Source organism: Lonchura striata, chromosome 6 (assembly GCF_046129695.1).
Source record: "Lonchura striata isolate bLonStr1 chromosome 6, bLonStr1.mat, whole genome shotgun sequence".
In the NCBI taxonomy this organism is placed as follows: domain Eukaryota; kingdom Metazoa; phylum Chordata; class Aves; order Passeriformes; family Estrildidae; genus Lonchura; species Lonchura striata.
In genome coordinates, this window is record NC_134608.1 from 23,715,155 (window position 1) to 23,739,343 (window position 24,189).

The 24,189-nt window shown below is 42.5% G+C and overlaps 2 protein-coding genes across 5 annotated transcripts in view; one reads left to right on the forward strand and one right to left on the reverse strand.

Annotated features, from left to right (window-relative positions):
- ZNF410 (zinc finger protein 410) lies at positions 1–22,029 on the reverse strand. 4 transcript variants are annotated; one of them, XM_031504981.2, is made up of 11 exons: positions 21,926–22,029; positions 20,069–20,239; positions 16,331–16,544; positions 7,620–7,755; positions 7,094–7,327; positions 6,619–6,810; positions 5,605–5,764; positions 5,111–5,292; positions 2,363–2,452; positions 1,170–1,295; positions 1–622 (listed from the first exon to the last, which is right to left on the reverse strand). In XM_031504981.2, exons 3-11 carry the CDS (start codon positions 16,361–16,363, stop codon positions 438–440), a joined length of 1,338 nt encoding a protein of 445 aa, XP_031360841.1. In that variant the 5' UTR covers positions 16,364–16,544; positions 20,069–20,239; positions 21,926–22,029; the 3' UTR covers positions 1–437. The 4 variants fall into 4 exon arrangements, with proteins under 4 accessions (XP_031360841.1, XP_021398416.1, XP_021398417.1 ...); XM_021542741.3 differs by lacking the exons at positions 20,069–20,239; positions 21,926–22,029 and adding an exon at positions 17,702–17,746; XM_021542742.3 differs by lacking the exons at positions 20,069–20,239; positions 21,926–22,029 and adding an exon at positions 17,697–17,745.
- The window catches only part of FBXO33 (F-box protein 33), a 19,435-nt gene continuing 16,778 nt past the window's right edge, over positions 21,533–24,189 (forward strand). The window contains exon 1 of the mRNA XM_021542735.3: positions 21,533–21,969. Coding sequence (XP_021398410.3) covers positions 21,548–21,969 — 422 coding nt within the window. The 5' untranslated portion in view covers positions 21,533–21,547. The remainder of the gene's footprint in view (positions 21,970–24,189) is intronic.

The following is a 24,189-nucleotide window of genomic DNA, read 5'->3' on the forward strand; positions in this document are numbered from 1 at the left end:
TGGTATCAAGTAGTACATTTATTTCATATAGTAAGTCAGCTTCTGACAGTGAGATGTATTAGAATATAGTCTCTGAAGGTACAGGGTGGAAGGAAGGCCTGTTCCTCAAGATACTGAATATTTGAACAGTGCCTAGCACAATGAGGTCCTGGTCCTTAGCTGGGGCTCCTAGGTGCTCCAGCAAAACAAACACATTAGGCTTTAGGAGATGGACTGCATAAGCAGTTTTGTAATGGTGTTCCACAACATGGGCTAAGTAACACCTAAGCAGACTTCACCTTTCAAGCTCTGCAAGAGAGAAACTTGGTCCAGCAGATCTCCAACTCCAGTTTTAGGATTCATCCATTATCTACCCACCCCTCTGTGCACAGTTAAAGTAATGTTCATTCACCCCACTGCAATATGGTGAGCCTCAAAAAGGAATGATTGATCCCATCTCAGTCACCACATATAAGAGGGCGGAAAAAAGAGCAGCTGGTCTCACCCTCTTCTACTCCAATAATTGTCTCAGTGTCTGGCAGGTGCAGAGACTCAACACCAAGGCTGGGCTGAGAGTTCATGGAGATGAGATTCTTACTATGCACTGTTGATTCTTCCAGCAAACTGCTCCCCATCAGTGACTCTATTGCAAAAAGAAAAGGGTAAAAGAAAATTCCCATGATGCAATTACACTGCAATATATGATACAATCCCTGCCCCACTTCAAGTCATATTGAGTTCTTCCCTAGACACCTACTTTATCCATTCCTACTCTTTGGGTAGCCAATGCTCCAATGGATAGAAAACACTGTTTATTGTTTTGAACCTTACTATGGTGGGATCTTGTACAGGATTGGCTTTCTCTTTAAATAATTCACATTGTGTAAAAAACCCAGGCTGCTTGCAACAAGAAAACATAACCAACGGAAAAAATCCACATAAAAAACCCCAACTAGATTCATATTGATTTCAAAAACAATAAACATATCTGCCCCTTGACTGCCATACAAAAATACACCTTTGTCTTCTGTCCTAGAAAAGGGTAAACAGTCCTTATCTCCAAGAGGAACAGACTTTTGTTTCTTACTGGCTTGAGGTCTCATATTATCAGGACAAATATCTTTTCTTCAACCATCCACTTATTTTTTTCCTGCACTTTCCCCCCAGAGTGACTGTGCACCCTTCTTTACCTGGCTGTTCTCGCTCCCTGCTGCCAGCTGTTCCAATCCGGGAGTGGTGTTTCCTCATATGCACATTTCTGCTACCACTCTGGGAAAATGTCTTCCCACAAATTTGGCACTGATGGGGCTTCACTCCTTGGAGTCAAAGGGGGAAGAAATATCCCAAGAATTACCAAATTGGGAGAAGAGACCTCATCAACTAATAACAGTTTTGAAATGGCTGTTAATACCACTGGTACTAATTTATCAGTAAAAACTGAATGAGAAGTATTCCCATCTCCTGGAGGGTCATAAGCTTCTACAACAGAAGAGGTTTAGATATCAGTAATGGCAGTTGTTGGATAACTCAAGTCTAAAGAGTCACAAAATCTTCAAGTCAGACTGATGAGAGGGAACAAGTTATTTGAAATAATTTACTCATTGATATGGAAATACTTAATGTCCCACATATAGAATAAAATGACCAGAGGCAAGGAAGCTGTCTCTTGCCATCACACAATGAATTACAGCATCTGGTTTACATTACTAAGTAAAGACTTGATGATGACTTGTCACTGTGAAAGGATTTTCATTTCAGAGCAGTTCATCATTTTCACAATACAAGCACGCTGTCCATACTCCTTGGCTCAATGGCATGGAAGCCAAGGAGACAGGACAGAAATGCATGGAGAACTCAATCCCAGATGTTATTACCTCAATAAAATCTCCCATTCCCAAACATACCATTTTCATTGTGCTGATGATATTTAAGATAGATCAATCAAAACAGAAGGCAGAAGCTTTGAAACACTTGTGAAATACCTTTCCACCTAAACCTTTGTTCAATTACAAGTATGTAGTAGGAAAAAATAACGGAAAACCCTACCTATGGCAGAAATCCAGATTCAAATGACTGTGGTTAATATACAGAGATGCTAGAGTCTCTCTTAAATAAGCTAATGGCAGCTATGAAATATATTCACTTCATGACATTTTAGAGACAATTATTTAAATAATTTTAAAAATGTAATTTGAGTTCAGAAATAGAAACAACCTAAAAAATTAAAGAGTATAGGGTACAGGCATCATGAAAGGGAAGCCAAAAAACACTATAACCGGAAGTTCTTTATAAACCAGGATTTTTCTTAAGGAAATAAAATCAAAGTCCTACAATAAAGGTCTTTTTTCAGACAGATCACAGAATGTCAGATGAAGACTCCTACCTGAGTGGACAACCAAATGTTTCCGAAGACTGGAGTATTCAGCAAAGGAGCGACCACATCCCTGTGCCTGACACAGAAAGGGTTTTTCCCCTACAAGGGAAAAGTAAGTTCTTAGATTTTGGGATCACAACTTAATCTGATTGCTCAAGTCCCTGAGAACAGCCTGGACTCCATCTACTCCATTCTCCCATTTGGCCGTATGTATATCAGAGTTCCATGGAAATTGCACACCTCTCCTTAACTTCCTAAGGCTTTTACAGCATTCTCTTCACCAGAGTAAACAGAGGCATTATTTTAAAATATTCTTAGACCATCATTCACTGAAAGTGAAGCAAGGGACCACTGTTTCTAGATAATCTTCCAAGTATATAAATTCTAATAGAGTAATACAAAACTACTTGATCTATGATACATCTTCTATTTGCAGTTCTCAACAACCAGCTCTCATTCCACACACTCAGAGGGTCCTGCTCCCTTTCTGCCTCTCAGTGCCAAAAATCCCATTAACTGTATTTCCCTTCCTATCAGATTCTATACTTTAGATCAGGCTGAACTTGCCAAAATCCTGTGAGAGATGTGTCAGTCATTTATATCTATGTGAAGTGAAACTGTAATTCAAGGCACAAATTGTTCTCATGGGCTGAAATTTATATCCCAGCTATTTTTTATTTATTTAAATTATGATAAACTGTGAGGCTACTATATTAATGCAGTTCAATAAAATTAATCTGTTTTGAACATTCTCTTAATAAAGCTAGACATAACTTTTGCTTGCAACACCCCTCTAAAGAGCTCAATATACCACGTTTAACACTATGATTTCAAGTCTTTAACTAGACCCCTGTACAAAAGTAATAGCAAGACCACAGGAAATTAAGCAAGCTATTTTAACAATTTATTGTACAACATATATGTAATTCTTTCAGAGTAAACTTGTTTTTAAAGGCATTTTTACTGTGGATTTGCCTTTAGAACTCTTCTTCCTACAGCTCATTTATTAGCCTCTTATCTACAATAGCATTTGACAGCTGCAAGCAAAAAGAATCAACACAGCATGTTCCAATTGCTGTTACAAAGCTGAAATATGTAGCAGAGTCTCAAACACTTTTGTACTTTCTGGCTTGATATAAATCTTTAGAAGTTTGGAAAAACTATCATTGACCTAAATAACAGTGCACAGTTCCATCTATAAAACACCCTAGAGCTATTTACACCTGCAATTTGATAACACCTTTGGTCTGATCAAATGCTTAATTCCATATTATCCATTTGCAGTTTAGAAAGTTGCAATTCACTCCTCCAGAAGCTACTACTCTGCTGGTTACGGAACGCTCTTATCAGTGAGGACTGTGCATGTATCAGTTGGGCCTATAAAGTTAATCTGCACCTTGGCTGAGAGCTGTAAGTGCAAAAGAAAACTGCAAAAAGTATAGCTGCTGTTACTACATTACATATTCAAAATTTTATTATTGGTATACAGTTTTTAACTACATCCCAACATCTGCCCCCAAACCATGTGTTCCAGCTAGACTGCACATACTTTAAAATAGCAGTCTTTTCCCATGTGCATCGACAAACCACATACCATACGGTCATGTTTAAGTAAGGCAGAAGGCACAAACAGCTGCTGGCGACCCACATAATCTGTAATTTCATTTTACCAGGGAGGCCTTGTTCTCTCATTTTTGTCAAGGTTATTTTGAAATGTTAACCAACTGTAATACAATGCTTGCGAAGCCATCAGGGAATCTCTAACAATATTCCGAGAAGCCTGAACTGGGCCATTTGTTTAAGTGTTGTGATAACCCTAAAGCTTAAAAAACTAAACAAACAAAATCACCAGTTTATTCACTATGAACTTTGCTGGTCATTAATTAAATTGCTGGTCACTATTATATTGCTGGTCATTTCAACAGTAACTTTTGTGCCTCTCTCAAACTTTATAGTACAAAAACACCTAAAGCCCTTTGACTGCTATACCAACTTCTGAAAATACTGAAAGGCAGGATCATGTTCTCCAGAGGAGCCATCATAAACAAACCATGTATAAAATACAGCACTGTGAAATGAAGGTTCTTTTTTTATTTACTATAAAAAGTTGGGCATGACTTGAGAGTACACAGGCTTCAGCATATACTAACATCCCAAATTAGAATTGGCACAAACAGCAGTTTGCACACCATACTGCTGTCTTCTAATTAACGCTTTTTTCTACTTTTCTTTGCTACTCATTCCACTGCATTCCTCATTTCCCCGTATGTCCCAAATGTAGTCATTCTACAAACAACACGGGTAACACAAGCTAGTTAGTCAGGCACATGTCAGTACAGTGCCTACTATCTAAGCTATTGCGACTTTCAGGAATTTCAAACAACCTCTTTATAAAACACAATTTCAGAAGTCATGTTCACTAACTACTCCCTAGATAACAGTTTAGTTTCACACACCCCTCCCTCCATCACATAACTGCAAGGGAATCTTCAGAATAGGCGTTGGAACGGAATACAGCATCACCGCACACCATTTGAAAGGTAAAGCCTGTGTGAAACTATACAGAATAGTGACAAATTAGCACTTGATTTATCTGACCTATAGATCAAGGTGAATTGACAGAAAAGGGACATTAATGGAGGGCAGAGGTAAACAACATAATACTTTCAGTAGTTTGAGGACAGAGGAGGAAGCGGTTTATTCCTCAGGAAAGACCCCACCTCAGCAGAACACAAATAGGTGAGGCCCAAAACACACCAGTGTGAATTCGTAGGTGATTCTTCAGATTTCCAGCTGTTGTGAACTGTTTACCACAGCCCAGTTCTGTGCACACAAAGGGTTTTTCGCCATTGTGAGTTCTCATGTGCACCTTCAGCCTCTGCAAGACGTAGAAACTTTTTCCACAACCTTCTGCTGGGCAGGTGAAGGAGCGGTCGTTACTGGAAAGCAACAAAAAGCTGTTTCATTGCCAGCTACCGCAATGCATTTTTTCATGAACACTTGACTTCTTTCTTTTATTAAATACCTGTTAAAATACAAAAATTCTAAACCAAACATAACAAGTACCTGCAAAATCATATAAATCTAATCCAAGTTTTTCAGAATAATTGACTTAAAGCACTCAACAGATGTATTATTTATATGAATAGTGCCAGGTTTTCGCAGCTTGTTAATGTCAAAACCTAACATTATCTCAAATAGACAGTGCATTTTTTCAAGGTCATAACCACAAATAGGTTCATTCTGCTCACCGGTGTGTTTTCAGATGATACTTGAAGTGAGCTGGCCATACAAACGTCCGATCACAGCCCTCAACCGTGCACTTCAGCTTTCTTTCCACACGAGATAAATGAGGAATGGGGCTTGAATCTTTTGGCTGCCCGTCTCCTGTGCAAAGATGAACATTTTCCCCTGGAAAAAAAAAAAGCCTACTGAAATCGAAAAAATATACAGATTACTATAATGTGTCAAAGTTAATAGGAAAAACAGCATTATATATGATACAGGATTGTAAATCAGGCATGTGTCTGGCTACTAATTGTTTAGCATGTCCTATGCTGCTGCCTAGCCTGTAATAGTGATCAGACACAGACTTGCAAACCCTACCAGGTATTCCTAACAAGTCATCTGGATCAGATCTGCTGCTACCAGATAAGGCTTATCACAAAAAGAATAGAAAGCCAATGCACCAGAAATTGTAAAAATGGTCTCTATATCAATACCAAACAACCAATTTTAACTGTCAGCCAACTATCACCTATTAGCTAAGCTGCTTTTAGAAACACCTTAGCTAAAATAAGAGGTATTGCATTTGCGTGCAATTATTTATTAAAATAATTAAGTCAGAAAGCATGTGACTAAATTCAATTATGAATTCTCCAGAAAACAGATCTCCAAACACAGTGGAGCTAAAAAGAAAGTATAATTCATAGTATGTATTAAAAATAGGCTCTCAAAAGTGAAAATAAAAGTTGAAAAACAAGCAGCTGCATTCAGAAAGAAGATATTCTTTACATGTACTGGAGAACTAGTAGGCTACAATGAACAGATGGTTCCACTAGAGTTCATTCCCCAAGAAAACATGAGAAGCCTATTTATCATGAACAAAAAGACAGAATTGTTCTGTATCATTCTGTCACTGATTATTTGAAGATGTCATAACTGATTCAAAGCAAGAGAGAATTAAAGAGAGGAAGAAACAATGTGAAACTAAGGGTCTTGTATAGAACATTCAACTTTTGAGACACAATCTGTGGATCTCCTACCATTATTGCTTGCTTTGGCATTCTTTGCGAGCTGTGCCCGAGTGGCAGCAATTAAACTGTCATGGGCCAATTCTTGCACTCGTAGGAACCATGGGGTACTGCTGTCTGTGCTATCGTGGGAGAGAAAGTCATTGCCAGAATCTTCTGCTTCATCTTGAACAAACACCAAGTGCTCTGCGGGAGACCCCAGCCCTAGAAGAGAAGACAAATTTGTGAAACAATAATGTAACAGAGGGAAATTTCTTTTGCTTCTCAGAGATTAGTGTTCATAGCATGGATGAAATAGCTGCCCTGGAAAAGTCTCCACCGATCTCTAAATTGTAGAAAGGTGCTGATGACTAAATGCTCTAAAAATATCCAATAATGCCCAGAAAATGTAATGATCTTTCTTCTTCATAAGCAGCAGGGAGAGAGTTGTATCTCCTGCATTCTCCTGAGACATATCCAGCCAGATGACAAACAGAAGGACAATTACCTGCTCTTGTTAGATTGAGAAGAATGAATGAAGTGCTGTCGCTAGGCTGGAAGTCTTGCAATAAACTAGAAGTTTCTGGAGTTGACAGAAGTTCAGATGGTTTCTGTACATTCTGTGCCCTTGTTTCCTCTCCATCAGGGCCTACATTTACCTGGAGACTTCTCAAGACAGCAGATGAAGAAACATCTTTGGAAGAATTAGTGTGACTTGGAGAAGTGAGATCTCTTTCATCATCTAATGAGGGAAGTGAAACCAGAGTAAATAAAAGTATAAATACACTATGACTAAAGGACACCTATGAAATTATTTTCCTAAGAAAAAAAGCCCCAGAACTTGAGAGAGAAGGGAAGAGGAAGTTTCTAACTAGTCAGAATTCACTATTAAGTGAGAAGATTCAGTCACTCTGCTGAACTTGTTCCTCCATCCCTGGAATGTCTTATCAGCAAGAAACAGTGGGAGCAGAGTGGTTAAGTAAAGACAGCTGTATGAAGGGCAGGGTCACAAAGATCTGCCACATAGATTTTACCTGGCAACATGAGTCTGTTGCATTCTGAGGTCTCAGTAACAGGAAGCAGAGAGAGACAGGTGATGTCTTTTGGTTCTGATTCCACTAGTCCTTGTCCCAGTGGAATAGAAGTATTTTGAACAAACTGAACCAGCAGCTGAAAAAACATACTGAAGATTAGGTCAAGAGCAGCACAAATAATTTAACTAAATCCAGTCAAACTAGTAGTCCTTACTGTCTTGTAGGAGACATTGAATATAATACCATGAATACACACAGATAAAAACGGAAACTTTTCAATTTACATTAATACAAGGAAAGAATTGTTTGTTATCTCTGAAATACCTACAAACTTCTCATTCAACATATAATAAACAGCTCTGGATCATTGCAAAGTAAGTCAAGTTAGGCTATATTTATTTTTAATTAATATTTTACCACTTGATACTTTATTATGGTCTAACATTTCAAGGTAATGCTTTCCACACTCAGCCTTTGGTACAGGTATTTTTTTAAATTATTGTGTTTAAATATTTAACTGAAAGCTGGCCTTTTCTAAATTAAAAAAGGCAATCAGAAGACTAGTTACAAAGATGTCTACCATATGGGTATGCAAAACAAGCAGATAACAATCAGAGAAACACGGTTGGGTTGACAAAGGGAAGAATACAGACAGCCTCACCCATCCAAATCAATGACTCATAAAACCATCAAAGATGGACAACCAACCCACCCACTAAGGGGATTAACAGAAGAAACCCTCTCCAAAATACTACACGAAACAAGGGGGACTATTGCATAAAGAGGTATAGGACTTAAACTGAGATACATTCCCTGGGGAGGATTTGGGACTGGTCAAAAATTTTTGAGGGATTTGTACAGGACTTATTAGGCATTGTTTAAGGGAAAGGCCAAAGGCAGGAAAAGGAAAGGATCAAGATGGATCAAGGCAGAACAAACATAAGAAAATGGAGAGGGAAGGATAAAAGGGGCCCATTGCACATAAGCAGGAAGTTGGTCAATTCAGTTGTCTGGCACGGCCTAAGTCTTGCATTCCATCCTGTCTTCTTATTAAACTCCATTCTTACCTTCTTCCTATGTGGTCCTGCTCTCTACAGTGGGTCTCTAGAGGCACACACTAATTTCCAGTGCATGTCATATGCTAATGAACCCCAAGACAGTCTAGTCAGCAAGTGAAATGAGAAGTGTGAGGATAGATCCCAAAGAAATCCATGAAGGTTTTCCTTAGGCAGCAACCCTTGAACACAGAATCAGGTACTTTGTGCTGCCCATATTAATGAGGATAAAGCTACAAGCACTCAGTCTGTGTTCATTTTGATTTAACAAAGGAAGTGCTGCTAGGAGTTAGGAGATAACACAGTCCAACTTTTGCAACGGACTGAACAAATTCTGTGAACTGCATGAGCTTTTTTAAACATGGTCTCAAATCTCTCCCCTGAAGGGATTTACACTTCAGAAAGATAGGTGGCCAGTTGTAACACACCCAGACCATACTCCATGTTTCAGAGAAAATACTGCTCAAAACCTCCATGTAGCATCTATTTGTTTGCCTTTAAGTTCTGTCAAACAAATTAACTCATGTACTCACATTCTCAGGGGTTTTTTTTAACACCGAATGAAGAAATATGGACACTAACAATACACAAAAAAATTAAACCTCAAGTTCCTTATCTCTAGGAAACTCCTTGACAAAAATCCTGCATTCTGCTGCTGTCTAGCAAACAACTGTATGCAGCAAACTTTTATCTTTGGCATTTAGAAGGAAATTGTACAAGATAGGTATTTAAAAACTACTACCCTCATTGTGACACATTTTAACATGTAGTCACAGAGAGCCTAGATGGAGCTGTCTGTGCAGTGATATAGTTCATCAGTGTCAAAAGAAAAACACTAAAAATCCTGATGTGCCCATTGTATATTTGTGATTAAAACCCACCAGTCACAGATAATTTGATTTTTATTTTGTATGTTGTGATTGCCTTAGTACTTCCTTTTCAGAACTATTGGCATCTAATTCCAAATTATTCCTGTAGCAGACAGCAGCCTCTTACAGTGTCTCTTACATCAAGAGAAAGCCTGTTAAATCAAAGGAACTGTAAAGAAAACAGTATTTTGTGCTCTGATTTCTCTATGCTCATTTCCTCTCAGAACACTAGAAACACTGATGCTTTCTCAAACACTTTACCCTCAAAGAGCTGCTGTTAACAGCTTTAACAGCCCTGATTGGTCTCCCTGAGACCTGCACTCACACTGTCTCCCTAGGGCCTCCTTTTATGCTCAGCCTGGGCCAATCATTCATTCCCTTCCCGAGTTGTGCTGTAGGCTTACCTGTCTACTGGATGAACCTCAGATTTCTACTGTGTCTCCAGCCCTATCTTCTGCTGCTCCTACCTGGACTCTGGATAGACCCTGGACTGGGTCACCACTTTGCCTTATCCAGGGCTGAGGGCTGTGGATTACAGCACCTATTTCTGCCTTCCATGCTCAGGTGCTGCAGTATTGTGCCCTGCTCTGTGAGGGCACTGCCTGGGCTGGGATCATCTTTGACTCCCTGCTCACCCTCCCTTAGGAGCAGGCTGTCATCACTGACAATTATGAAGCTACAAATTAAGTCCTGCAGTCATTCAGATGGCAATGTGCCATTTGAACTAGGCCACAAGCCAGATGGCAGCTTGAAAGGTTAGAATTGTTTCGTCTTAGATATAAGATTATCCAGAGGACCTAGCAAGAAGATGAATCTATTTTTATGTTGTCAAAAAAAAAATACATAGGCAATAAGAGACAGTCCCCTCCCCAGGGGGAGGGGATTCTAATTTAGGATTTTAAAAATAGGAGAAAGGGATGTAAAAAGAGAGTTAGGAATAATGTGCAACGTAACCAGAAAGAAAAAGTAGAGACTAAACTGTGAGCACTAACATAGATCTAAATTATTAGACTATCTTTCATGCTGATGAGCCCTACTGCTTCTTACTCCAACATGAAACACCTGTTTTATGGACTTGCCTATTTTTATACAAAAAGACCTAAATGAAACTTGCCTCCTTCAAGAAGAAAGCTTTGCTTCAAACCTTCCACTTCAACATATCAACATTAAGCCACTAGAGAAAAGCAAAATGCAACAACCAGAAACAGATGTTCAGAAGAAATAAGTTCCTTTTAATTTGCTTTGTAATGACAAACTAGTACAGAGAATTGGGGCAAAAAAAGCAGAAGGAAACAAACCAACATGAATCATGCCCATTATTAAAATGTGAAGTAAAAAAACCTCAACTCTTCACATAAACTAAAGCAAACCAATCATCAACTCAAATAATTCAGACAAAATAAAAAGTTTTCATGTTAGTTTTATCTTGACTGATTTTTCCTAAACTTTCCTGTTCAAAATCATTGAATACCTTTGTGGAGAACTACAGCAAGTTGAATAGAAAGAACTCATTACAAGCATTGTGTCATGCTGTCCCAAGCTTCTTGCAACATGGTTTTGCAGCTGAAAGTAAATAGGAAATTATAAGGGTATCTGGTAATTGGCTATTCAGCAAAGAAATCTAGGAAAGAATAGGTTATAAATTAAATGCACAGATACATAAACACTAACAAACGCTAGCAAACTGCAGATAGGAGAGAGTAAAAATATCCAGAACTCCTAGGACACTGATGGATGGGCCAGTACAGGAATAACTTGAGTATGATCTTGAAAAAAATTCAACCAGAAACTTTGTAAGGAATAGGAACAATGTTATCTTGGGTTACCAGAACCCATATCTCATCTGCAAGAGCAAACTTTCTATGGGACATGGGGGAAATTCTGGGACTAGGTAAAACATATCAAGGTACCTTGAGTGGAAACTGTGGGACTGTGAGAAACTTATGGATATTTCAGGGAAGGATCAAAGGCGAGGAAATGGAGGGATCAAGGCAGATAGGAGAGAAACAACTACTGGGAACAGAAAGGATTGGGGATAATACTGGTTACCACATTAGCAGGCTGCTGCCCTGCATAACCACTGGAGTCTACCTCATCCTCTCTAATGCTTTCTGCTCCTAAATGGTTTCTGAGTACATTCATTTGATTAAATTCACTTTTGCATAGACTGTGAAATACAGAAAAACACAATCTGGAAACCCAAAATCCTGGCCAGAAGCTGAATTAAAAAGCCCAAGGCCTGGATATAGATAATGGAAGGACTCGAGGTTTGGCAAAGAGTGGACAAATAAACAACCACAAGTATGCATGTCAGCCAAGGGAGGACATGTGTGATATGCCAGCAAATGTCAAACCTTTTTACCTGATAAGCAGGAACAGGATCAGGCCATTTGTGACCTTTCTTTCCCAGGGGAATGCCATTTGTGTTTGAGTGTGCTGGTAAAAGCCCTATCCTGCCACAGCCATAATGTCTGTACTGTCTGTGTGTGCACAGGCATATTTTGGCAGATCAGGCCCAGGTGCACTTCTGTGTGCACCTGGGAACTGTCTGATGGTCTCATGTCTGAAAGACTAGGAAGGCAGGAATCTCCTAGATTGTACAGTTTGACAGATCCCATAACCAAAAAAACATCTGGGATCACAAACAGGCCCCAAATGGGCTGTAAATATTCCTGAGATGGTGACTGTAGAATCCCTACATAGGGAAGAGACTGATCCACTATGTTGAAGTGCTAGAATTTGTAAGCAAAGCAGATAAGTCATCTTGGGAAACTAGAATACTTGTAGTTAGGGAAATTGAATGCACAGAGTATTAAGAGAATACTGTAGGAACAGTAAGAGGTGTGAGGTGGCTTTACTCTATAGCTAAGACATCCCATGGAATTTGAAGTAAATCTTAATATTGCAAAAAGACATCCTTGACTTAAAAGATTCAAACTTTATGGGACAGACATGAATCATACTGAGAGAACCCATAATCCTTGGAGGGCAAAGTTGAAGTGCATCTTGGCATAAAGAATTTTATTTTTGCTCTGCCATATCACCTTCTTGAATATACCCTCCTTTAACTACTTCAGCTGAAATGTCACATACCTGAAAATCCTGTAAATAATACAGACAGTGAATGTATTAAAAAATGTAAAATATTTCTTGGCTGTTGTCACTAAGCAGATACTTGTTATCAATGCTGGTCAACAAGAAATGGTTGGACAGGATTATGCCAGGGTCTATCACTGCAAGCAATGCAGAATGCTTGCATTACCAAGAGACTTGAATAATGTCCCTGACCTGAGAGGGGAAAAAAAAGCCCTACAACAAACAACAACCAAAAAACTGTTTAAAGAACTGATAACCTCTACTAGAAATCCTTAACGAAATAAAAAACCCAACAAAACCCAAAAAAAACCTCAAACCAAAACAAAAAAACAAACAAACAAACAAAAAAAAAACACTAAACAAAACCAAACAACCCCACAAACAACCAAACCAGAAACAAATGATGATATAGCCACCTGGGAGGCATCATCTTAAGTTTGTCCCATAATAGATGATTCAAAAGCCAAGAAGTGTCAGCCAGCTGCTTTAGCTGAAGTAGGGGTTGCTGGGAGGGACAGGGTAAGAAGGTTCTCCAGAACCTCAGATCTATCCTCCCACTAGACAGCTGGAGAGCTAGACTAGATTCCCAGAGCAACCATGTCTTTAATCAAAACCATTCCTGTTCTAAATTTAACCAGTAGACCACAACAAAATAGAGGTAAAAAAAAAATTGAGTGGAGGGGGAGGAGAAAGGAGGGGCTGGAGCTGAAGGGTGTGCAGGGCAGAAGGCTTGTTACCTAGAAACTGGGATGTCCTCCTCCCATACACCCTCTGGGAAACTAATGAAATCACAAGCGTCTCTCCGTGTGAGGCACTGAGGAGGAGAGAGAGGCTAAAATACCTCTCTTCACCCCCTTTTCAATAACTAACTCCATTTACAGAACATAGTTATAACTCATTTGACTGTGCTAAGAGTTACCCCAAGAGCAGAAAGCACCCCACACTGGACCAGTATGGTGGAGGTGACTGGAAATACATGCAAGTAATAAATCACCTTGAAGGCTTAAAGCATGCAAAATGCAAATCTTAGCAGTTCCATGAGGAATGATAGTTACATAGCTTTGGGGGCAGGGAGTCCAGAAGAAAAAGCAGATCCACCTGTTCATACAATAGTCTCCAAGCAACTTTGTAACTTTCTATGAAAGGAGGATTCACCTCTACTCAAGCATTAAGTATTTAATGGTATGTTGGTGGCTTCTTTAGGGATAAAGCCAGTAGCAAAGAAGCCTATGCAATAGAGACATAGTGCTTTGATTGTTGTTATCCACATGTCACAGAAATACAGCTAGCTCTTAATATATATCTCACATGATAGGGTATATGAAAAAACATCTGTGGCTATAAGAATTGTGGTGTGATAACATGGCTCCCTAGAGGATGTAAAATCATTATTTACTTTCTGAGACATTTGAACTGCTATTTGGGGAAAGTGTAAAAAGAGTATCTACCAGCACTATTTTCTATTGCTTTGATGTGAAACTAACTTAACACCCAAGTTTCATAATCAGAACTAAAACAAAAGTGTATGTATGTATGGAAATAAATCAAAATTTTTAGTATAAAATAGCCTCGATCAAGATTGAGGAACATAGTTTAGAAGAAAGCATCTACAGAAAGGATGCCCTCTGCAACAACCACTGTTAACTTTTTTTATTTACCAGGCCTGTTTCTTCTGGAGAATAAACAGCTAACTTTTATTATGGGCTTGCTGGGACGGAAATGCAACTCTGCCATGAGGAAATAGGACGATTATGTAAGCAAGCCTAATTAATAAATACCTTACTCATGTTGAGAAAAGACAAGGACCAGTTACAGCTCCTACTTGAGGAATGAGCAATGAGCATTCCAACTGTCCTAGTCCTTGGCTGTCAGAAATAATCTAAGGGAACCCACCCATTCACAGACAAAAGTAACAAAGCCCTCCCACCTTATCGTTCAGAACTCAGAAGAATATTGAGGCACGAGAGAGGAGCACTTTGCAGATTGTGCTGAGACTACTCAGAGCTAGTATGAATTTGCAGCTACTTTTCCTGAACAGTGTGATTGGAAGGGCTGCTCTGTTAAGAAACAAATGCCTTAACACATCACATGAGCTGTAATGCATAACCAGCATGTAATTCTTTTTAGAGCACCAGTTTAAGATACATACTGTATTGCTTATAGGGATAGAAACAAGACTTAACAAAAACCATTCAATTAAGTCTTACAAACTTCCCCAAAACATATTTCATAGCTGTACTATGTCCTCTGCTCCAGGACATTAGCCATCTGCAGAGGTAAAGCTGAGAACCACAAAAAGCAAGAATACCAAGTGATAACAACCCCTGCATCTTTAAGTGGGGAAATGAACAGAGATAACTAATGGCCATTCAACCCGAAAAATGAGTTAAGAAATAGGAGAGGCAGCAGGTGGTGGTGGTGTTGAGTGTAACAAATTGCAGACACTTGTAGCTAGCATATTACAGGTAAGAGCAACAAAACCCAGAACTTCTCAGCAACTGATTAGTGAGCCACTGTTAAGAGTGACATCTTGTAAACGTTCAACCAGAAATTTTAACTAAGGAAAAAAGCTATTATGGCTTATCAGAAAGGGTCTCATACAACAGACCAAACTTACTACCCAAGATAACAAGGACAGCAGGATGTGTTAAGTTTATTATGCTATGTGTAGGAGGAGGATCACAGGAGGACTCAAGGCAGATAAATGAATAACCAGGTACAGGGGGGAGAGAAGAGACTCCAAACATATGTTTGCTGGCTGCTAGTCAATACATTGCTGTGCCTCATCACTGCCATCCCCTCCTATCTAATTACCAAAGACATTCCTAAATACTCTACTCACAAGTGAGTCTACTGCTAGTAAGCTTCTAGTTTACTACAAGTAGGAGGCTACCACAGTCTAGGAAAAAAAAAAAAAACAAAAACCAAAAAATATTCCAGCCAGAAAGCGGCTTAAAAGTCCTGGCTCTGGGCAGAACTGCAGGCCTGGCAGAGACCATGTGAATGTGAGTATGCATGAGAGTCAAGTAATGAGGGTACAGCAATAGCCCTCTCTCTCTCTCTCTCTCTCTATATATATATATAGCTACTACAGCTATAGCAAACCATGGTTGTTCACGCTTTCCCTGTGCATGTGATAATGTGTATGTTCATGCTTTACCTGTGGTTGCGGCCAGCTGTGCATACACAAATGTCCTTGCAATTCATGCCCAGCTGAACCTGGAACAGTCCAGCAGCTCCACACTGAGCAACTGGGATCTCCTGTGTGCTGCTGCCTACCACTTCTGCCAACTGCTTAATGGAAACACGAATACTTTGAAGAACAGAACTGGCTGATGCTGATATAATAATCCAGATTGTCCAAAACCAAGTAGAGTCAATTTGCTTTGAGGGAAAGAAATAGTCAATTTGTTAATTTATTTTATTCTCATAACAAAATAGTGCTGTAATAGTGGAAAAATATGTAATCTGAGAACAGGCAAGAATATTGGTTGATACTTGAAAGGAGGTGAAAGAAACTTGCAATATTTTCTAATTTTTTACCATTCAAATCAAAACATGGAAGCATTAGCAAATGTCACTAAAAACACTTGGAAAATTAGTATGTAAGCAGCAATCTGAGTAAACTCATGAGCTCTAAGTGTTGCCTATAAACGTTCCTGGGAACCAAACTCAGTTCATAATTGCTCACCTCAGGTTTGGATTCTAACTCATCCGATAACATTGATTCAAGTGTCCAACTCCTGCAGCTGTTCTCAACAAGGCACAGATTTTTTAATTTTTTTATTTTTTTTTTTTAGTTCAGAGAGGACAACACTCCCTGCTTATTTTCATATTTTCCTAAGTGCAAACCAGTGTGGTGGTCCTTCTGCAAGAAGCTCTGCTGCAGAAATAATTAATTTAACCTAAAACAACAAAAAAGGAAACAAAGAAAGAGGAACTGAAAAACAAGAGCAAAGCAAAAAGAAGTGAACGTGTTGATGCAACTGTAAAATATACATTGAGGTATCAGTAAAATTCATTAACTGAGGTTTCTGGATTTCTGTTTTCAGTGAATCAACAAAATAGCCTTTAAAATTAATTTCACAATGTTACAATGTTATTTACCACATTTTGTTTGCAATCACTAATTTTTAATGGATAATTGCCTTGATTGTTCTGGAAACTTATGGGATCAACTGCAAATCACATAAAGTATTCAAGATATGAGGAAGCTGAACTCCCAGCCCACAACACAGTGGAATTATCCAAATGACTGATAAAAAGGAGCCATATACAAACAACCTGTCAGCAGGAAACATCAGTTCTTCCTGTCAGTCGAGATATTTCACAGAATCAGAAATTTAATTTCTTGATGAGCCCAGATAAATAGAACTTATTTCATAAATACTCATATGATGCTTGTCCTAAAAGGGAAACAGGAGAGCAAGCTTTTCTTGCTTGCTGGGAAAACACTCAGACACTACTGATGGGAGAAAAATGTGAACTACATACAGTTTTTTCCCCTTCCCAACACAACTATCAACCTACTACGTTAAAAAGTAACAAGAATCAGCTGGATCAGCTTAAAAAAAAGAACCTAAAAGCCTTCCTCCCACACTCTGACAGCAGCACTGAGCTTCACCTGCCGTGAAGGGGCAAGACACCACACACAGCGAGCGCAGTGACCGAGCCCTCCGCACGCAGCGGGCCAGGCCCGCCCATCCTCCCGCGCCCACCCGCTGCCCCGTCCGCTCCTACCCGGCAGGGCGGGCCCCCGGTGACCCACGGGGACAAGGGCCGGCGCTGCCAGCCCCGGCTGCCCACGCCCCGGCCGGGAGGAGCCCGGCGCAGGCCGGGGAGGACCGGGGGCAGGGCGGAGCGCCGAGGCCCGGCGGGGCAGGTGCCGCCCGCCCCAGGGCGCGGGTCCGGCCGCAGCCGTGAGGGGCGGCCCCGGCAGCGGGGACAGCAGGGACAGCAGGGCCGGAGCGTCCCCGCGCTCCGCGGCTCGCTGGGCTCCCGCGCCCACAGGGGTCAGCGGGTCCCGCAGGAGCGGCCGCAGCACCCCCAGCACCCACCTTACCGGCATCTCCGCCGCCCGGACGTGACGAGCCCCGCCGGAAATACCGCGCGGGGCGGGGCGGGGCGGCGCTGCCGCCCTCTGCTTCCATCGCCCCCGAAAAGACACAACGTCCCGGTGCTTGGGTTTTCCCCGGTTCCGCTGGAAACGTTACCGGGACTGCCGTCTTTAGCTGCAGCCTGATTCCTCTTCAAGTAAACCTTTTTTATAAGGATTGTTACTGTACAGGTGAACATGATGCCGGAACCTTATGGAAAGGTTCAGTCTGCTGAGCTTCTTTTTTCTACATAAATCAACACTGAAGACGCATTATCCCAGTTTGTTACAGCACATTTGGAAACACCGGTTTCCTACTAATACTTCGTTTCTGTTTCTGCTTTGCTCTGACTTGCTGCTCTCTCTGTTCTTGCAGCTGGTGATGGAAAATTCCAAGAGTTCACTGTAGCTCACAAAAAACATATACCAAGTTAGTAATTCCAGAGACACACATGTCTTTGCAATGTACCTAATAAAATAAGAAAGGACTGAGTAATTTAAAAACCTTGCACTTTGGTTTTAGCTCTTTATCTGTATGTGACCAGCACCTGAAGAAGTTGGCAGCCTCTGGTCTTTACATTAGCAGCTGAATCAGTGACCTTCAGGTCCTGTGAACTTTAACTCAGCTATTCCTGACTTCCATGCCAGCACAGCTGCTCGTGGCACACTCCTGGTGCGGTGCTGATAGGCAGTGAAAACCCTGGTGAGAGGGAAGTAACCCAACAGCAGCTGTCATTGCTAGCAATATCAGGTTTCCTGAGGCTCACTCACAGCATGGCCTCTTCTGATCCACGGTGGACTGTGAAAAAACTTGTGGTCACTTCTTGGTAACTGGCTGTCATCTCTTGCCTTGAACTGCTTTGGAATGATTTTTTTTTCCCAGCCCCTCCAAGATGCGCAATATGGCTTCACTGCATTTCAGAACATTTGAAAATTTGATTTGCAGCATAAAGATTTGTAGTTATCTCCCTCAGCTTTAAATGTGTGGTGAGAGGCTTAATGGAGGAATCATACTGACAGCCTAATGCTTCAGCAAAAAGACTATTGACCAGCTACCTGCTGGAGCCACCTGGTAGTTCCATAAAGTCTGCAAGCAAGTTAGATGCATGTCTTTTTCTGAGGTAATTATCCCATCCGCTTGCAGGCATTGCATTAATACTAACAAAAGCCTGCACTGTAAAATCAATTTTCAGTCAAGCTGAAGCACATTTCTGCTGTACAAGGCAGGGAAAACTGATTCAACACCCAGAATCAACAGCCTCAGAGACTGGGCCTGCCATACTGGCCCTGCAGATGGATTCTATCAGGGAACCTAAAAAGTCTGGCATTTATCATATTGGACCACTCAGCCACAGTTGTGGTGCCCTGAAGCTTTAGACAGATTCATTTATTTAAGCCTGCAAAACTGAAAGTAATAGCTTCTGAGACTGACTTTTTAAACACAAAAAGCCAGAGCTCATTAAATGGCCATGCACCAGTAACAGTAAAAGACCATTTCACTGTACTGTTGAGGAATATATTCAGTGCAGGTATCTTGGTTTGCAGCTGCAGTGTAAGCTGTAGATTGAGCTCTCTGGATGACTGGAGTCCGAGGCAAGAGGCTGTGAACTGCCAACCCTTTGACAAGCTCAGGGGCCTGTGGCCCAACCAGGTGACCAGACACTCAGAGACATGGCAGGAGACAAGGACCCCCAAACATTCCCATGCTTAGATTGTGAGGGTATAAAACCCCGGGGTTTCCTTTGTTTGGGGTCCCAGCTCAAGCTGTTGTTTAGTTATTTCATCAAGATTGAATTATTTCAAGGATTGGAACCAGTGAGGGCTGAGATGGTAAGGAAACCTTGTCTGACTGTGTGAGTATGAGGGTGCGTGGGGAGTCAGACTCACTGGAGCTACTCACTGGGAAGAGATTTCGGTCCCAACTTAGGTGGTGGGAGTGTGACTGCCAAAGTAGACAGGAAAGTTTCCCTAAAACAGCATGCTATTGTATTACTGATCCAATATAATCCAACAAAGGTAACAATAAATGCAGAACTACTAATTTCATAAACCAACTTTTCTTGATGCTACTTTGGTAATCCAAAGGAACTGAATCACAAAGCTTGATGCTGTTTTATATTAAGATACTCAGTAATCTTGGAAGTCCTTTGACTCATCACCAGCTCAACAATGGGGAATTGTTGAGTAGATATTAAAATATGGAGACATGTAGGCGCATAAGTTCCTTTCATTTGCATCCTTCTAGGCCTGATGAGTTTGGCTGCTTCAGAACTTGCATCTTGACTGCCTGGGGAATTTTGGTGGAATCTGCAGTGGGAATAGCACAGCACTTACCTGAGTTGTTTATGCTGGTTCAAATCACTTGTGCAGGTGTGTGAAGCAGTACTGGTCCTGATGAGAGGACTGGGAATTTCCTGTAGTCTTACTTTCATAGTAACATCTGCCTCCACAGGCTCCTTTTCTCCAATCAAGGGGAAATGGAATACACATTTCCCCCAGGATCAGCTGCAAGAAAAGATAAGAGATGTTGTTTTTTCACCCCTGCTGTGAGACAGAAAAAACGGCTAGTCATGGAGTAAAGGGAGAGTGGTGGTTTAGGTTTGGTTGCTAACGAATCTGGTTATAATGTGTGCCTACTCTGTATGCAGAGGAGTCTAGACTTTATTTCTATTAGCACATCTTTTATTATTTTGGGTATACATTTCTGAACACTTGGATATAAAGTTGTTACAGAAACTGTGTTCATTATTCCAAGATACTGGCAGTACTCAATTTTATTTCGGTAAGTTTGGGGGTTTTTTTAATTATAAAAATGTATGCAATTATCATCACTTTGTTGTTCAACCTTTACAGCATCAGCACGTAACAGCCTCTTAAATTCTCTCAAAACTCTGTATGCACAGAAGTCACCCTTACACACCTACAGCGGATGTTGATACGGGTGTTATAAAAGTGCGTGAGATTTAAGAGAGTGAGAATACTAAGATTTGGAGCATTTTCTCCTGTATCCCCCCAGGCTCGCAGCCGGTTCTGTCACATGTCGGACTCTGCCGCGCTCCACCTTTCCTGCGTAGTCAGCGCGTTTCCCGCGGCAGCAGCAGGAATGCTGCTGAGGTAATTTTGCTGGCTCAAAGGCGTACGTGCGGTCCCATACGGACCTCGGCGCCGCCGCCACCAGACATCACCAGACACCCTTCCCAAGTTTTCCTAAACACCGGGCGCGCAGGCAGGCGCGCCCGGCGGGGCCGTGCCGGGCCTGCCCCCTGCAGCGGCCGGCGCTGCCCCCGTGCAGCCCGCGGGGGCCGCGGTGCCGGCCGCGCCCCGGGCAGGAGCCTGCGCCGCACTGCGTTGGGAGCAGGGCGGGGAGCGGGGGGGCCGCGCCGCCGGCACGGGGGGGTGCACGGCCAACGTCCCCGCGGGGCGGGCGCGCCGGCTCCGCCCCCAGTCCACCGCCGGCGCGTCCCATTTTCCCCGCGGGGCGAACCCTCCTCCCTCCGCCGCGGCGGCTCCGGCCGCCCCGCACAAACAGAGCGCGGCGCCGGCGGTGAATTCCTACACGCGCCGTCTTCAGGGCTGGGTGCTCCGGCCCACCTCTCCCCGCCGTACCGGGCAGTGGTAGCGGCCGCTCCGCCCCTTCGTCTCCCCCCCTCCGGCGGCGGCACGGGTGGTGCGTCCCGGCAGCAGGCGCGTCCCGGCCGGCGCCCGCCCCCCCGCGCCGTGTCATTGATGTTGTTGTTTGTGTCGCAGGAGCCGCAGGCCAGGCCGGGGCCGCCGCCCGGGGCCGCCGCCGCGGGGCTGGGGCCGGCGCCAGGGATGTCGGTGTGCGGGGAGGCGGTGGGCGCCGGCTCCCTGCCCAGCGAGCTGGTGGTCCACATTTTCTCCTTCCTGGCGGCCCCCGACCGGCTGCGGGCCTCGGCCGCCTGCTCGCACTGGCGGGAGTGCCTCTTCTACCCGGCACTCTGGCCGCGCCTCCGCCTCAGCCTCCGCGTCTCGCCCGCCGAGCGCCCGCGCCTCGAGTTCCTCATGCGCAAGTGCGGCTGGTTCGTCCGTGAGCTCCGCGTACAGTTCTCCGCCGACAACTACCCCACCGGCGGCGGCGGGGCGGCGGCGGGCGAGGGCGCCGCGGTGGCGGGGGACGGGGAGGCGCCGCCGCCGCTGAGCCCGCGCTGGCTCGACCTGCTGAGGACTTACCTGGAGCTGGTGCTGTGCGTCCTGAGCAGCGTCCGCAACAACAGGTACCGCCGGGGGAGCGGCGGTGCCGGCCGCGGGGGCAGGCGGAGCCCCCCAGCCGTGCGGGGCCGGGCCCGGCGTCTCGCCGGTTCCTGCGGGCGGAAGCAGCGCCCGAGCCGGCGCCGTCCGGTTCGTGCTGGGGCTGCGCTCGGAGCTGCTCTCCGTGTGCGTACGTGTGAGTCCGTGAGCTGGGCAGGAACGGGGACGCGCCGCTTCAAGCTACCCATCTTTTTAATATAGTGTAGCTTGAGGAGGAATACAAACGCTCAGACGTCCAGTTGGCGAGCGGCTGGTTGATACGCAAAACAAATACAGCTGCAGTAATAAAAAGTTCTTCATCTTTCAGATGGAAGCGGGGAATGCAGCTCGAACGGAGCAAGTGAGAGCCAGGAGTCTGAATTTACTCCATAACAAGACAGCTCTCTCAGAATAAGCCTTACTACAGACAGAGTTTAGATCTTGTGTATGCTTGAAAAAAAAGTATGTTACGAGAAACTAGTAGTGGGGAGTTAAAATTACAGCTGTGGTGCGCTGAATTACTGCCCCAATAAAATACCTTCACCTTTCCAGCTATGAAGTCTTTCGCTGTAGAAAAGCTGAGCTTTCATGTCATCTCTCATCTGACCTGCTTATCTGAGGTTTGAGGAGGTTTTAGTTCTCTTGTTTATTGAAAAAAATGTTCACGTGTAGGACTTTTTCCTGAGGTTTGTATTTAAGATGCGTTTTTTGCACACTTACATGGGCAGGTTAATTTCCCCAGGAAAATACTTGCATTCTCTTCACTGTGTGTGGGCGTGATAGAGATACTAAGATGATAATCAGATATCCTAATATATCGCCTCTAGTCAGCATGTAAGACGGGAAAGCAAGGATATTACATTTAGGTTATGATAAGTTTGGAAATCTATGCAGGATTTAGGATAGGAAATAGTTAATATTATTTCCCTTCTATGCACATATGGCTTCACCTATCAAGGGAAGAAAAAAAGCTGCAAGTGTTTCAGGGCATCTTTAGGATGAATTAAACCTTGTGGATGGCCTTTAGAAAACCGTCTGCAACTGAGTCATGATCTTGTTATCCGCCCCCTTTTATTCCAGAGGTATGAGAGAGTAGCTTGAGGCCTTCTGGTGTCTTTATTTTGAATTGTAGCAAGAGAACTTTAAATGCAATTCCTCGTTGGTTTGAGATTAATGCAAATGTGGTGTGTCAAGTCTCACTTTCAGTTCCTCTGCTCTGTTGCTCCCAGCAGGTACTTCCTGTGGTGCAGCTGCGATGGCTGAGTTACAGACCTCACTTCAGAAAACAGCTTGTTAGTCCAGCTCACCTTTATCTTAATTTATTTCTTGCCCTGTGAATCCTTGGTGTGTGGTCTTTTCTTGCATTTCAGGAGCTTTCACTTAACTGTTGAATCTGTGGGAAATCTGCTAGTATTATAAGAGAAAAAATGTTGAAGTGATTGTGATGATTGTCTGATCTGAGACAAGTGTCATTACATGGGCTGGAGGTTTTAAAATAAGTAGTATCTATAGGATCTGTTGCATAGGAGTGTTGTTAGAAAACTAAATTGTTTCTTCTTTTAGAAAACTAAATTGTTTCTTCTTTTCCTCACTGCAGTACTAGACGGTCAAAATTAACCCCGATGCTGAGTAGGTTTTTGATACACTTTTTCTTTTGAAAAATTCTTCATGGTCTTATCTGAAATCTGTATGAGGATACTTGCTTTCTGAGTTAATTTTGCAGATTCTGTATGCACAGTGTGACTCAGGACTGCAGTAAAACACTGTTCAGAAGTTGTTGTTCTTCCAGTTCCCATTCTCTGGTAGATTTGTATAATTTTGGTAGTAAAAGAGGGATGAAGATTTACCAACTTCGATAGGATTTTGCATTGCCGTACTTTCTTGCTGTCTCTAAATCATTTATATGCTGCTCTTTTGGCTTGAAATGAATGATGCATGACTGGGGAGCACAGGATACCTGATTATTACAACAGGCTTTTTTTAATAAGCATTTAAAAAATTGGGGGAAGAGTGGCATAATTTATATTAAATACTTGACCTTTTTTCAGAATAGATTCATTTTTTTTCCCTTGAACAGACTAGGTTTTTAGCTTATCTTGATGCTTGAGGGTTTTTTCCTTGCAAAGTAAGTACCTGTAAGTTATTAGTTCTCAGGTAGAATGCTGGGTTTTAGTTCTTTAAGTAATTTTTGAGAGTGAAGAGAGGGG